Source organism: Melanostigma gelatinosum, assembly GCF_949748355.1.
Source record: "Melanostigma gelatinosum genome assembly, chromosome: 20".
Classification (NCBI taxonomy): domain Eukaryota; kingdom Metazoa; phylum Chordata; class Actinopteri; order Perciformes; family Zoarcidae; genus Melanostigma; species Melanostigma gelatinosum.
The window spans coordinates 21,818,043-21,833,118 of record NC_136653.1 but is presented as its reverse complement, the minus strand read 5'-3'; the positions used below and the strand labels follow the sequence as shown (position 1 = coordinate 21,833,118).

Here is a 15,076-nt window from a genome sequence, read left to right as displayed (position 1 = left end):
ACGATTTAATATCACGATGATTAGAATGATATAAATTATAAAATGATATTAAAGTCTCACTTATTAACACATTTATTCCTGTTTCTCTTTTGTGACCCCGCCACCCCTTCCTCCAAAAGGGGGCGTGGCCTCTCTGGTCTAATGGAACTACAGTCCAGATGTTTGGGTAATTTTAAAGTGTCTGGACGCCATCTTTGAGTCTTTTATCCAATTTAATACGATACATACATCGTTATTGACACAAAGTCCTGCCTGTCTATCTGCTTGTCTGTCTTCCTGTCTGTCTGTCTGTCTGTCTCACACAGATGGACACGTAACGTCTTTCTTACCTCACCAGGCCGAGCTGAGCCAGAGTTTTCTGCCACGATGTACCTGCAGACAGACGGGTCATCGTCACACAGAGAGACAGACGGGTCATCGTTACACAGAGACACAGACGGGTCATCGTCACACAGAGACACAGACGGGTCATCGTCACACAGAGAGACAGACGGGTCATCGTCACACAGAGACACAGACGGGTCATCGTCACACAGAGAGACAGACGGGTCATCGTCACACAGAGAGACAGACGGGTCATCGTTACACAGAGACACAGACGGGTCATCGTCACACAGAGAGACAGACGGGTCATCGTTACACAGAGAGACAGACGGGTCATCGTTACACAGAGACACAGACGGGTCATCGTTACACAGAGACACAGACGGGTCATCGTTACACAGAGACACAGACGGGTCATCGTTACACAGAGACACAGACGGGTCATCGTTACACAGAGACACAGACGGGTCATCGTTACACAGAGAGACAGACGGGTCATCGTTACACAGAGAGACAGACGGGTCATCGTTACACAGAGAGACAGACGGGTCATCGTCACACAGAGAGACAGACGGGTCATCGTTACACAGAGAGACAGACGGGTCATCGTCACACAGAGAGACAGACGGGTCATCGTCACACAGAGAGACAGACGGGTCATCGTCACACAGAGAGACAGACGGGTCATCGTTACACAGAGAGACAGACGGGTCATCGTCACACAGAGACACAGACGGGTCATCGTCACACAGAGAGACAGACGGGTCATCGTCACACAGAGACACAGACGGTTCATCGTCACACAGAGACACAGACGGGTCATCGTCACACAGAGAGACAGACGGGTCATCGTCACACAGAGACACAGACGGTTCATCGTCACACAGAGACACAGACGGGTCATCGTTACACAGAGAGACAGACGGGTCATCGTTACACAGAGAGACAGACGGGTCATCGTCACACAGAGAGACAGACGGGTCATCGTCACACAGAAAGTCAGACGGGTCATCGTCACACAGAAAGTCAGACGGGTCATCGTTACACAGAGAGGTTTAGGTACAGACAGACAGACAGACGGGTGAACAGACAGACAGACGGGTGGACAGACAGACAGACGGGTGGACAGACAGACAGACGGGTGGACAGACAGACAGACGGTGTCTCACAGTTGGCCTCTGGCTGCAGGGTGATGGTGGTGAACTGGAAGAAGGACTGAAGCAACAGGAAGAGGAAGCTGGAGACGACCACGACAGACAGACAGGATCGAACCATGTTACCTAGGAGACAGACAGACAGACAGGATCGAACCGCGTAACCGAGGAGACAAACACGTTACTGAGGGATAGAACCGCCGGCATCAACCACATTAAGAGAAGGACAGGTCCTCCAGGACAGGGGGGATAACCCAGGACCGGATCTGGGAGCCACGGGGGACACCACTAATGGGGGACACTACCAACGGGGGACACCACTGACGGGGGACATTACTAACAGGTGACCCCATTAACAGGTGACCCCACTAACGGAGGACACCACTAACGGGGGACACCACTGACAGGGGACACCACTAACGGGGGACACCACTAACAGGGGACACCACTGACGGGGGACACCACTAACGGGGATACTACTAACGGGGATACCACTAACGGAGGACACTAATAACGGGGGACACCACTGACAAGGGTACACCACTGACGAGGGACACCACTGATGGGGGACACCACTGACGGGAGACACCACTAACGGAGGACACCACTAACGGGAGACATTACTAACTGGGGACACCACTAACGGGGGACACCACTAACGGGGGACACCACTAATGGAGGACACCACTAACGGGGGACATTTCTAACTGGGGACACCACTAACCGAGGACACTAATAACGGGGGACACCTCTGACAGGGGACACCACTAACAAGGGACACCACTAACAAGGGACACCACCAACAAGGGACACCACTAACACCACTGACGGGGGACACCACTGACGGGGTACACCACTGACAGGGGACACCACTGACGGGGGACACCACTGACGGGGGACACCACTGACAGGGGACACCACTAACGAGGGACACCACTAACAAGGGACACCACGAACAAGGGACACCACTAACACCACTGACAGGGGACACCACTAACACCACTGACGGGGGACACCACTGACGGGGGTACACCACTGACAGGGGACACCACTAACACCACTGACAGGGGACACCACTAACACCACTGACAGGGGACACCACTAACACCACTGACGGGGGACACCACTGACAGGGGACACCACTGACGGGGGACACTACTAACTAGACGGATACTAAACACACAATAGGAGGTGCTGCAGGATATTCACAATAAGGAAAGCAGTGATGTCACAGGAGGAGTCATCACATCTGTTTCCTCAGAAACATTCGTCAGGAAACAATCACTTCCTGTGTGTGTGTGTGTGTGTGTGTGTGTGTGTGTGTGTGTGAGAGAGAGCCTCAGGCAGCAGAGTGTCTCTCCTCACACAGACAGACAGTTTACAGCAGGTATGACATCATGACTAATAAGATGTAATTAAGATGTCATCAAACAAACAGCCGGTTGTTGTATGAAACAAAGAAGAGTCTCCTCTGTTAGTGTCCTCATCTCCTTGTCTCCTCTGTCTCTCTGTCAGTGTCCTCGTCTCCTCAGTCTCTCTAATAGTGTCCTCGTCTCCTCTGTCTCTCTAGTAGTGTCCTCGTCTCCTCTGTCTCTCTCATAGTGTCCTCGTCTCTTCTGTGTCTCTTTTAGTGTCCTCGTCTCCTCTGTCTCTCCGACAGGGTCCTCGTCTCCTCTGTCTCTCTGTGAGTGGCCTCATCTACTCTCTCCTCGTCTCCTCTGTGAGTCTCCTTGTCTCCTCTGTCTCTGTCAGTATCCTCGTCTCCTCTGCCTCTCTGTGAGTGTCCTCATCTCCTCTGTCCTCATCTCCTATGTCCTCGTCTCCTCTGTTAGTATTCTTGTCTCGTCTGTCCTAGTTTCCTCTGTCCTCGTCTCCTACACATAAACATCATAATATGAAACGATTGATTTCAGATTATTGATCAGATTTCTTGTTTGTTTCTCTGAACTCTGATTGGACGAGTTTTTTTAAAGTTAAAACAACAAACAGACGTTGATACATAAACACAAACAGTATTGATTACTATTGATCTGCATTGATTAGTATTGATAAGTATTGATAAGTATTGATAAGTATTGATTGGTATCTATCAGTATTGATCTGCATTGATCTGCATTGATAAGTATTGATACGTATTGATTCGTATCTATCAGTATTGATCTGCATTGATAAGTATTGATAAGTATTGATAAGTATTGACAAGTACTGATTAGTATTGATAAGTATTGATAAGTATTGATTGGTATTGATAAGTATTGATTCGTATCTATCAGTATTGATCTGCATTGATAAGTATTGATAAGTATTGATTCGTATATATCAGTATTGATCTGCATTGATAAGTATTGATTAGTATTGATTAGTATTAATAAGTATTGATTAGTATTGATTCGTATCTATCAGTATTGATCTGCATTGATAAGTATTGATTCGTATCTATCAGTATTGATCTGCATTGATAAGTATTGATTAGTATTGATAAGTATTGATAAGTATTGATTGGTATTGATTCGTATCTATCAGTATTGCTCTGCATTGATAAGTATTGATTAGTATTGATTAGTATTGATTCGTATCTATCAGTATTGATCTGCATTGATTAGTATTGATAAGTATTGATAAGTATTGATTAGTATTGATAAGTATTGATTAGTATTGATAAGTATTGATTAGTATTGATTCGTATCTATCAGTATTGATCTGCATTGATCAGTATTGATCAGGTGGTACCTGAGGAGGAGGGGTCTGGCAGTAGTGGCAGCAGCAGCAGCAGGAGGACGTAGACCAGAGAGAATCCATTAAACCTCAACACACAAGCTGTGAACACATCAATCAGATCATCAATACACACATCAATACACACATCAATCAGATCATCAATACACACATCAATCAGTTCATCAATACACACATCAATCAGTTCATCAATACACACATCAATCAGATCATCAATACACACATCAATCAGATCATCAATACACACATCAATCAGTTCATCAATACACACATCAATCCGTTCATCAATACACACATCAATCAGTTCATCAATACACACATCAATCAGATCATCAATACACACATCAATCAGTTCATCAATACACACATCAATCAGATCATCAATACACACATCAATCAGTTCATCAATACACACATCAATCAGATCATCAATACACACATCAATCAGTTCATCAATACACACATCAATCAGATCATCAATACACACATCAGTCAGATCATCAATACACACATCAATCAGATCATCAATACACACATCAATCAGTTCATCAATACACACATCAATCAGATCATCAATACACACATCAATCAGATCATCAATACACACCAGTCAGATCATCAATACACACATCAGTCAGATCATCAATACACACATCAGTCAGATCATCAATACACACATCAATCAGATCATCAATACACACATCAATCAGATCATCAATACACACATCAGTCAGATCATCAATACACACATCAATCAGATCATCAATACACACATCAATCAGATCATCAATACACACATCAATCAGATCATCAATACACACATCAATCAGTTCATCAATACACACATCAATCAGTTAATCAACACACACATCAATCAGATCATCAATACACACATCAATCAGATCATCAATACACACATCAATCAGTTCATCAATACACACATCAATCAGTTCATCAACACACACATATCCATGTAAATATGGACCAAACATGTAAATGAGCCCGACAGTGGCAGGAAGCCAGCGAGTTAACAAAATAAAAGCCTGTTATCAGTTTAACCAGCAGGAGGTCCGTGACTACACAGATTGATCCTGGACCCCCATGGAACAAGGGGGGTCCAGGATCAATCTGTGTATTTTATATTTATAGTTATCTATATCTATATCTATATCTATAGATAGATAGGTAATCGTTGCCCTGCACTAATACTTCTAATACTACTAAAACATGTTCTATGATCAGAGCATCTGATTTTAAATTTGTCAATAAAGTTGTTTGAATCTGACAGAAGATTCATAAACAGTCTGAAGATGAACATCTTCCTCTTCCTCTCGAACACATGCTGAGCTGTAAACAGTGTGTGTGTGTGTGTGTGTGATGGGGGGGCAGACAGGAAGAGTGTGCCCCCCTGTTTAAATTCCCCTCCCCCAACAACACACACAGATTGGTTCCACTTTCTCAGGTAACAACATCTGGCTGTGTGTGTGTGTTGACACATTGCTTGCTTACCACACACACACACACACACACACACACACACACACACACACACACACATTCACACCTCCCCCTCTCTGTGGAATGTGGGACCGTTTTAAAGAGAAATTCCACCTAAAAGCTGAATGTACGGCTCCACATGGATGTGTCATCAGTTCAAGGGCACTGCAGCAGAACGGACGGGAAGCTAGCTGACATTTTAAAGAATGAAGACGTTTGACGTGTAACTGTGTTAAAAGAGTGAAGTCACTTCACTAAATGAATGCGACACAGTTTACTCATGAGGTAGCTGCATGTTGAAGAGGAAACTCTTCTATAAACGTAAAGCAGTCTGTCCTCGTAAAGTTACACTCGTTATAAGAATGAGTCTGGTGTTTGAACTGATCAAAAATTAAGATTATTGATCACATTCTGTTTTTGATACGTCTGTCAGAAAAGTAATTTTGTAAATTTGTTGTATGTTTGTGTCAAACATATTTTTTGTTGAGTTAAATAACTGCAGACACTACTCAGGGTTAAACGATCATTAATACCTGCGGACACTACTCAGGGTTAAACTGTGAACAACACCTAAAGACATTACTCAGGGATTAAACATCCTTAAAACCTGCAGACACTACTCAGGGTTAAACTGTCGCAAATACCTAAAGACATTAGTCAGAGCTAAACATCATGAATACCTAAAAACATTACTCAGGGCTAAACATCATGAATACCTAAAGCCATTACTCAGGGCTAAACATCATGAATACCTAAAGACATTACTCAGGGCTAAACATCATGAATACCTAAAGACATTACTCAGGGCTAAACATCATGAATACCTAAAGACATTACTCACGGCTAAACATCATGAATACCTAAAGACATTACTCAGGGATAAACATCATGAATACCTAAAGACATTACTCAGGGATAAACATCATGAATACCTAAAGACATTACTCACGGCTAAACATCATGAATACCTAAAGACATTACTCAGGGCTAAACATCATGAATACCTAAAGACATTACTCACGGCTAAACATCATGAATACCTAAAGACATTACTCAGGGCTAAATATCATGAATACCTAAAGACATTACTCAGGGATTAAACATCATTATAACCTGCAGACACTACTCAGGATGAAGCTATAAATAAAACCTGCAGACACTACTCATGGTTAAACTATCATTAAAACCTGCAGACAATACTTAGGGCTTACCTATCATTAATACCTGGCTGCAGACACAATTTAGGGCTAAGATATAATGAGTACCTGCAGACATTACTCAGGGCTAAACATCATAAATACCCTTAAAATACTACTCAGGGCTAAACTATCATGAATACCTGCAGACACTACTCAGGGCTAAACTACCATGAGGACCTGCAGACACTACTCAGGGCTAAACGATCATGAATACCTGCAGACACTACTCAGGACCAGGGTAGGAAATTTACATATTTTTTTGGGGGCAATTTTGACTGACTGACATCCAGGGCATTTTCAAAACATTGGGGGCATTTTTTGAAACTTGTGAAATAACATTGAACCTTTGTTCAAAATAATAAATATACTTATTTAGGCTGACAATATATGAGCAATTGTCATCAAATGGCAATAATAAGACTATTAAGCAGTAGCCTACAGATTCAAAGTGTTTTCTTAGATTTATTTAACAAAAAACAAACAAATCAGACAATCATATTCAATTATTCTTATTTCTTTGTGGTTATTTATTGTTGTTATTCAATTTTTTAAACAACTATTAACAATTATTAAGTCAACGATGCCTTGATTACATATATATCAGTCATTGTGTGGAATTATTCAGAAAAAATATTTTTGTAGCACCTCAAATATTGTGATATTACACATTTTTGTGCTGAACTTATGCATTAGTCATTGTGTGGAATTTTTGAGAAAAACATTTTTATAGCACCTTAAAAATTAAAAAAATGTGCCATTTGAAGGTACAAATTCAGTTCAGAGTTTTTACTTCGTAAAATATCTTAATTGACTGTCAGTCAGGTATTATTCATTAGCAACCCTCAAATCAAAGAATAAAGACACTTTAGGTGTATTTTCCCTTTAACTCACGAGATGCAGGTAGCATGTTTTATACTTAATGTGAATATAATTCATTTAATCTCATTGCCATTATGCAATATGTATACTTTGTTGGCATCTTATTCTGAAACCGGATGTTGTCTCACGTTAATCTTTCCGTTTACTTTCAAAGTCCTTCGCTCCCGATCTGCGCCGTTTGAATGCGTTTACCGTGAATGTCAGCATAGAGGTGCACTAACATGTGAGTGTCTGCTGAGTTGACCACAGTCTCGCAGTCACAGGTCTGATGAAGAAGCGCTCCATTTTTTTCGGGGGCATTGTTTGCCCCTCTCCTAGTGATATCGGGGGCAAAATGATATTTCTTAGGGGCATTTTTGCCCTTTGCCCTCGTGTATTTCCGACGCTGCTCAGGACTATACTATAATGAATGCCTGCAGACAATACTCAGGCTAATCTACCATAATTACCTCCAGACTCTACTCAGGGCTTTACTATATTGAATGCCTGCAGACGCTACTCAGGGCAAACTTTGATTAATATTTGCAGACATTACTCAGGGTTAAACTATGATTATTACCTTCAGACGATACTCAGGGCCTAACAATGACTACTACTATTACATTACTACTAACTACTAACTAGTACTTTTACGAAAAGAGAGTATTTGTACAGTGTAGTATTAGTACATTTACTGTAACAGAGTATATTTACAGTGTGGTATTAGTACCTTTACTGTAACAGAGTATATTTACAGTGTGGTATTATAACCTTTACTGTAACAGAGTATATTTACAGTGTGGTATTAGTACCTTCACTGTAACCGAGTATATTTACAGTGTGGTATTAGTACCTTTACTGTAACATAGTATATTTACAGTGTGGTATTAGTACCTTTACTGTAACAGAGTATATTTATAGTGTGGTATTAGTACCTTTACTAACATTATATTTACAGTGTAGTATTAGTACCTTTACTGTAACAGAGTATATTTACAGTGTGGTATTAGTACCTTTACTGTAACATTATATTTACAGTGTGGTATTAGTACCTTTACTGTAACAGAGTATATTTACAGCGTAGTATTAGTACCTTTACTGTAACAGAGTATATTTACAGTGTGGTATTAGTACCTTTACTGTAACATTATATTTACAGTGTGGTATTAGTACCTTTACTGTAACAGAGTATATTTACAGTGTGGTATTAGTACCTTTACTGTAACATAGTATATTTACAGTGTGGTATTAGTACCTTTACTGTAACAGAGTATATTTACAGTGTGGTATTCGTACCTTTACTGTAACAGAGTATATTTACAGTGTGGTATTAGTACCTTTACTGCAACAGAGTATATTTACAGTGTGGTATTAGTACCTTTACTGTAACAGAGTATATTTACAGTGTGGTATTAGTACCTTCACTGTAACAGAGTATATTTACAGTGTGGTATTAGTACCTTCACTGTAACAGAGTATATTTACAGTGTGGTATCAGTACCTTGACTGTAACATTATATTTACAGTGTAGTATTAGTACCTTTACTGTAACATTATATTTACAGTGTGGTATTAGTACCTTTACTGTAACAGAGTATATTTACAGCGTGGTATTAGTACCTTTACTGTAACATTATATTTACAGTGTAGTATTAGTACCTTTACTGTAACATTATATTTACAGTGTGGTATTAGTACCTTTACTGTAACAGAGTATATTTACAGTGTGGTATTAGTACCTTTACTGCAACAGAGTATATTTACAGTGTGGTATTAGTACCTTTACTGCAACAGAGTATATTTACAGTGTGGTATTAGTACCTTTACTGCAACAGATTATATTTACAGTGTGGTATTAGTACCTTTACTGTAACAGAGTATGTTTACAGTGTAGTATTAGTACCTTTACTGTAACAGAGTATATTTACAGTGTGGTATTAGAACCTTTACTGTAACAGAGTATATTTACAGTGTGGTATTAGTACCTTTACTGTAACATTATATTTACAGTGTAGTATTAGTACCTTTACTGTAACAGAGTATATTTACAGTGTGGTATTAGTACCTTTACTATAACAGAGTATATTTACAGTGTGGTATTAGTACCTTTACTGTAACATTATATTTACAGTGTAGTATTAGTACCTTTACTGTAACAGAGTATATTTACAGCGTGGTATTAGTACCTTTACTGTAAAAGAGTATATTTACAGCGTGGTATTAGTACCTTTACTGTAACAGAGTATATTTACAGTGTGGTATTAGTACCTTTACTGTAACAGAGTATATTTACAGTGTGGTATTAGTACCTTTACTGTAACATTATATTTACAGTGTGGTATTAGTACCTTCACTGTAACAGAGTATATTTACAGTGTGGTATTAGTACCTTTACTGTAACAGAGTATATTTACAGTGTGGTATTAGTACCTTTACTGTAACATTATATTTACAGTGTAGTATTAGTACCTTTACTGTAACATTATATTTACAGTGTGGTATTAGTACCTTTACTGTAACAGAGTATATTTACAGTGTGGTATTAGTACCTTTACTGTAACAGAGTATATTTACAGCGTGGTATTAGTACCTTTACTGTAACATTATATTTACAGTGTGGTATTAGTACCTTTACTGCAACAGAGTATATTTACAGTGTGGTATTAGTACCTTTACTGCAACAGAGTATATTTACAGTGTGGTATTAGTACCTTTACTGTAACATTATATTTACAGTGTGGTATTAGTACCTTTACTGTAACAGAGTATATTTACAGTGTGGTATTAGCACCTTTACTGTAACAGAGTATGTTTACAGTGTAGTATTAGTACCTTTACTGTAACAGAGTATATTTACAGTGTGGTATTAGTACCTTTACTGTAACATTATATTTACAGTGTGGTATTAGTACCTTTACTGTAACAGAGTATATTTACAGTGTGGTATTAGAACCTTTACTGTAACATTATATTTACAGTGTGGTATTAGTACCTTTACTGTAACATAGTATATTTACAGCGTGGTATTAGTACCTTTACTGTAACATTATATTTACAGTGTGGTATTAGTACCTTTACTGTAACAGAGTATATTTACAGTGTGGTATTAGTACCTTTACTGTAACAGAGTATATTTACAGTGTGGTATTAGTACCTTTACTGTAACAGAGTATATTTACAGCGTGGTATTAGTACCTTTACTGTAACATTATATTTACAGTGTAGTATTAGTACCTTTACTGTAACAGAGTATATTTACAGTGTGGTATTAGTACCTTTACTGTAACATTATATTTACAGTGTAGTATTAGTAACTTTACTGTAACAGAGTATATTTACAGTGTGGTATTAGTACCTTTACTGTAACATTATATTTACAGTGTGGTATTAGTACCTTTACTGCAACAGAGTATATTTACAGTGTGGTATTAGTACCTTTACTGTAACATATTATATTTACAGCGTGGTATTAGTACCTTTACTGTAACATTATATTTACAGTGTGGTATTAGTACCTTTACTGTAACATTATATTTACAGTGTGGTATTAGTACCTTTACTGTAACATAGTATATTTACAGTGTGGTATTAGTACCTTTACTGTAACAGAGTATATTTACAGTGTGGTATTAGTACCTTTACTGTAACATAGTATATTTACAGTGTGGTATTAGTACCTTTACTGTAACAGAGTATGTTTACAGTGTGGTATTAGTACCTTTACTGTAACATAGTATATTTACAGTGTGGTATTAGTACCTTTACTGTAACATAGTATATTTACAGTGTGGTATTAGTACCTTTACTGTAACAGAGTATATTTACAGTGTGGTATTAGTACCTTTACTGTAACATAGTATATTTACAGTGTGGTATTAGTACCTTTACTGTAACATAGTATATTTACAGTGTGGTATTCGTACCTTTACTGTAACAGAGTATATTTACAGTGTGGTATTAGTACCTTTACTGTAACATAGTATATTTACAGTGTGGTATTCGTACCTTTACTGTAACAGAGTATATTTACAGTGTGGTATTAGTACCTTTACTGTAACAGAGTATATTTACAGCGTGGTATTAGTACCTTTACTGTAACATTATATTTACAGTGTAGTATTAGTACCTTTACTGTAACATTATATTTACAGTGTGGTATTAGTACCTTTACTGTAACAGAGTATATTTACAGTGTGGTATTAGTACCTTTACTGTAACAGAGTATATTTACAGTGTGGTATTAGTACCTTTACTGCAACAGAGTATATTTACAGTGTGGTATTAGTACCTTTACTGCAACAGAGTATATTTACAGTGTGGTATTAGTACCTTTACTGCAACAGAGTATATTTACAGTGTGGTATTAGTACCTTTACTGTAACAGAGTATGTTTACAGTGTAGTATTAGTACCTTTACTGTAACAGAGTATATTTACAGTGTGGTATTAGTACCTTTACTGTAACAGAGTATATTTACAGTGTGGTATTATAACCTTTACTGTAACAGAGTATATTTACAGTGTGGTATTAGTACCTTTACTGTAACATTATATTTACAGTGTGGTATTAGAACCTTTACTGTAACAGAGTATATTTACAGTGTGGTATTAGTACCTTTACTGTAACAGAGTATATTTACAGTGTGGTATTCGTACTTCCTCCAGTGAACCAGAAACAACTTGAATTTGATCTTACCTGCAGTCAAGCTGAGGGGCAGCAGAACCCTGAAGACCAGCCCTACAGCCAGCTCTGAGGGCATCCTGAACCCAGCGGGTCTGAATCCTCTCTTTTAATCCACAGGTCCAGCTCTGGTTCTGGTCCAGTCTCTGGTTCTGGTTCTGGTCCAGTCTCTGGTTCAGCAGGCTGTCAGAGGTCCGTGTGCCCTCCGGAGGGGCCACGGGGCCATCCTGCAGACAGACAGGCTGACAGACAGACAGGTAAGAGAGATGTAGACAGACAGATGGTCTGTCTGTCTCTCTGCCTGTCTCTCTTTCTGTCTCTCTCTATTTCTGTCTGTCTCTGTCTCTCTGTCTCTCTCTCTGTCTCTCTGTTTGTCTGTCTGTCTCTCTGTCTGTCTCTGTCTGCCTGTCTGTCTGCAGACAGGAGAAGTTAAAATATTTAGAGAGTAAAAACAAACTGAAGCTTCTTTTAGTTTGTTTTCTTCTTCTTCTTCTTCTTCTTCTTCTTCTTCTTCTTTTCCAGCAGAACCAACTGGAGAACACTGAACTTCTTCTTCTTCTTCTTCTAGTTTTCTGCAGAACTATCTGAACTTCTTCTTCTTCTCTTCAGTGTCTACGCTGAACAACACGCCGACACTCATAAACGAGCTCCATAGGAGCTCACAGGCCCCGCCCACCGGCAGAGTGACGGTTGCCTCGGCCAATCAGAAGACCGGAGGTGGATTAACTCTCTTCGAATGAGAAGAGGAGACCAATAAAAATATGAGATCAGATATCAGAGACAGATTTGTGTCCTAAAGTATGTGGACACTAGTTAGTGAAGATGAATAAAGAATTAATATCAATAATATGAGCCTGTTCTTCTTCTGTGGTTCCTCTTCTGGTTTAGTGACGACCTGATGAATCAGAGAACAGAGAACAGATGAGTCACTTTAGAACTAATTTTACTTTACTTCACATAAATATATATGTATATGTATGTATATGTATGTACATATATTTAATTTTTTTATTTTTTAAATAAAGTATATATATATTTTTTTTGTTTTGTTTTGTTTTGTTTTGATATATATATATATATATATATATATATATATATATATAAAGGACAAAGTATATTTGTAAAGCTGCAGTAGAGGACAGAAGACAGAAGACAGAGGACAGAGGACACTTAGAGACAGAATCCACACACTACAGACCATAATATCCTGTCGTGTCACCATGGTTACCATGCGTCCTGAATGTCACATCTGGTCTCTGTTTGTCCTCCACTGTTGATCTGAACACTACAAGTCCCACAATGCTCTGCAGGGGCCCATGACAGCCGTAAGCCCCGTCCCCCAGCCTGTGATTGACAGATGTGTATGGGGGGGGGGGGGGGGGGGGCGGGTCTTAACGAGTCAGAGTAAAAACCACTAATCCATCCAAACAACAGACGGGACGAGAGACGGAGACAAAAAGAGACAGACGTCGTTTTAAAGGAGCTTCCTCTTCATCATCTTCATCTTCATCATCTTCATCACTGAGACTCTGAACACCTGCACAGGTAAAACTCAGGTTCATCTAAAAGTGTGTGTAGTTGTTGTGATGTGACTGTTTGATGTCGTCTGAGCGGTCCTCCATCATCTTCATCATCATCATCTTCATCATTATCATCGTCATCATCATCTTTATCCTCTGTGAACCCTTTGAAGGTGTCAGAATGTGATGATGTCACAGGACTCTGACTGATATCTAATGAGGTTCAGCAGCAGGAGTACTTTAACTACTGCAGTACTTCATAGTACAACACATACTCTGAGTTTGTAAGATTTATTGAAGTTCTGGGCTCAGGTCTAGGTTCAGGTCTGGGTTCAGGTCTGGGTTCAGGTCTAGGTACAGGTTTAGGTTCAGGTCTGGGTTCAGGTCTAGGTACAGGTTTAGGTTCAGGTCTGGGTTCAGGTCTAGGTACAGGTTTAGGTTCAGGTCTGGGTTCAGGTCTAGGTACAGGTTTAGGTTCAGGTCTGGGTTCAGGTCTAGGTACAGGTTTAAGTTCAGCTCTGGGTTCAGGTCTAGGTACAGGTCTAGGTTCAGGTCTGGGTTCAGGTCTAGGTACAGGTTTAAATTCAGCTCTGGGTTCAGGTCTAGGTACAGGTCTAGGTTCAGGTCTAGGTTCACCTCTGGGTTCAGGTCTAGGTTCATTCCCTTTGAGAATCAGACTAACATGGTTTCTTCTTCTTTTCCTGTCATCTCGTTGACTTCCTGTCTCCAAATAACTGGTGAGTAAAACTCAAACACAGTCGATGAAAGTAATACTCTGTACAAATACTTTAGTATGTGTAATAATACCGCCACTACTCTGTATAAATACTTTATGTAGTAATAATACCACTGTACTCTGTACCAATACTATAAAAAGTAAGTAATCACTGTACTCTGTAGAAATACATTAGTATACGTAGTAATATTATTATTACAGTATTGTTTTTAAAGACATATTAATCGCAGTGTTTGTACAAAATACTCTACATTTAAATAAACTTTATTGATCCCAGATACTAATACAATACAAGCTACTACCTTCCTTTTATAAACAACCACTAGTTAAATAAATAGGCTCGTTCGACTTGAGCCAGGCATGCGCAGAATC

At 39.2% G+C, this 15,076-nt stretch overlaps 2 protein-coding genes across 2 annotated transcripts in view; one reads left to right on the top strand and one right to left on the bottom strand.

The window, feature by feature from the left end:
* The window catches only part of LOC306794068 (piezo-type mechanosensitive ion channel component 2-like), a 47,162-nt gene extending 34,525 nt beyond the window's left edge, over positions 1-12,637 (bottom strand). Inside the window, 4 exon segments of the mRNA XM_079291953.1 lie at positions 330-372; positions 1,494-1,604; positions 4,209-4,295; positions 12,464-12,637. Of these exon segments, the coding sequence (XP_079148079.1) occupies positions 330-372; positions 1,494-1,604; positions 4,209-4,295; positions 12,464-12,527 (305 nt within the window). The 5' untranslated portion in view covers positions 12,528-12,637.
* A 1,293-nt stretch (positions 12,638-13,930) lies between these two features.
* epb41l3a (erythrocyte membrane protein band 4.1-like 3a) overlaps positions 13,931-15,076 on the top strand; it is a gene marked incomplete at its 5' end in the record, with an annotated part of 26,607 nt that continues 25,461 nt past the window's right edge. The window contains one exon of the mRNA XM_079292103.1: positions 13,931-13,993. The remainder of the gene's footprint in view (positions 13,994-15,076) is intronic.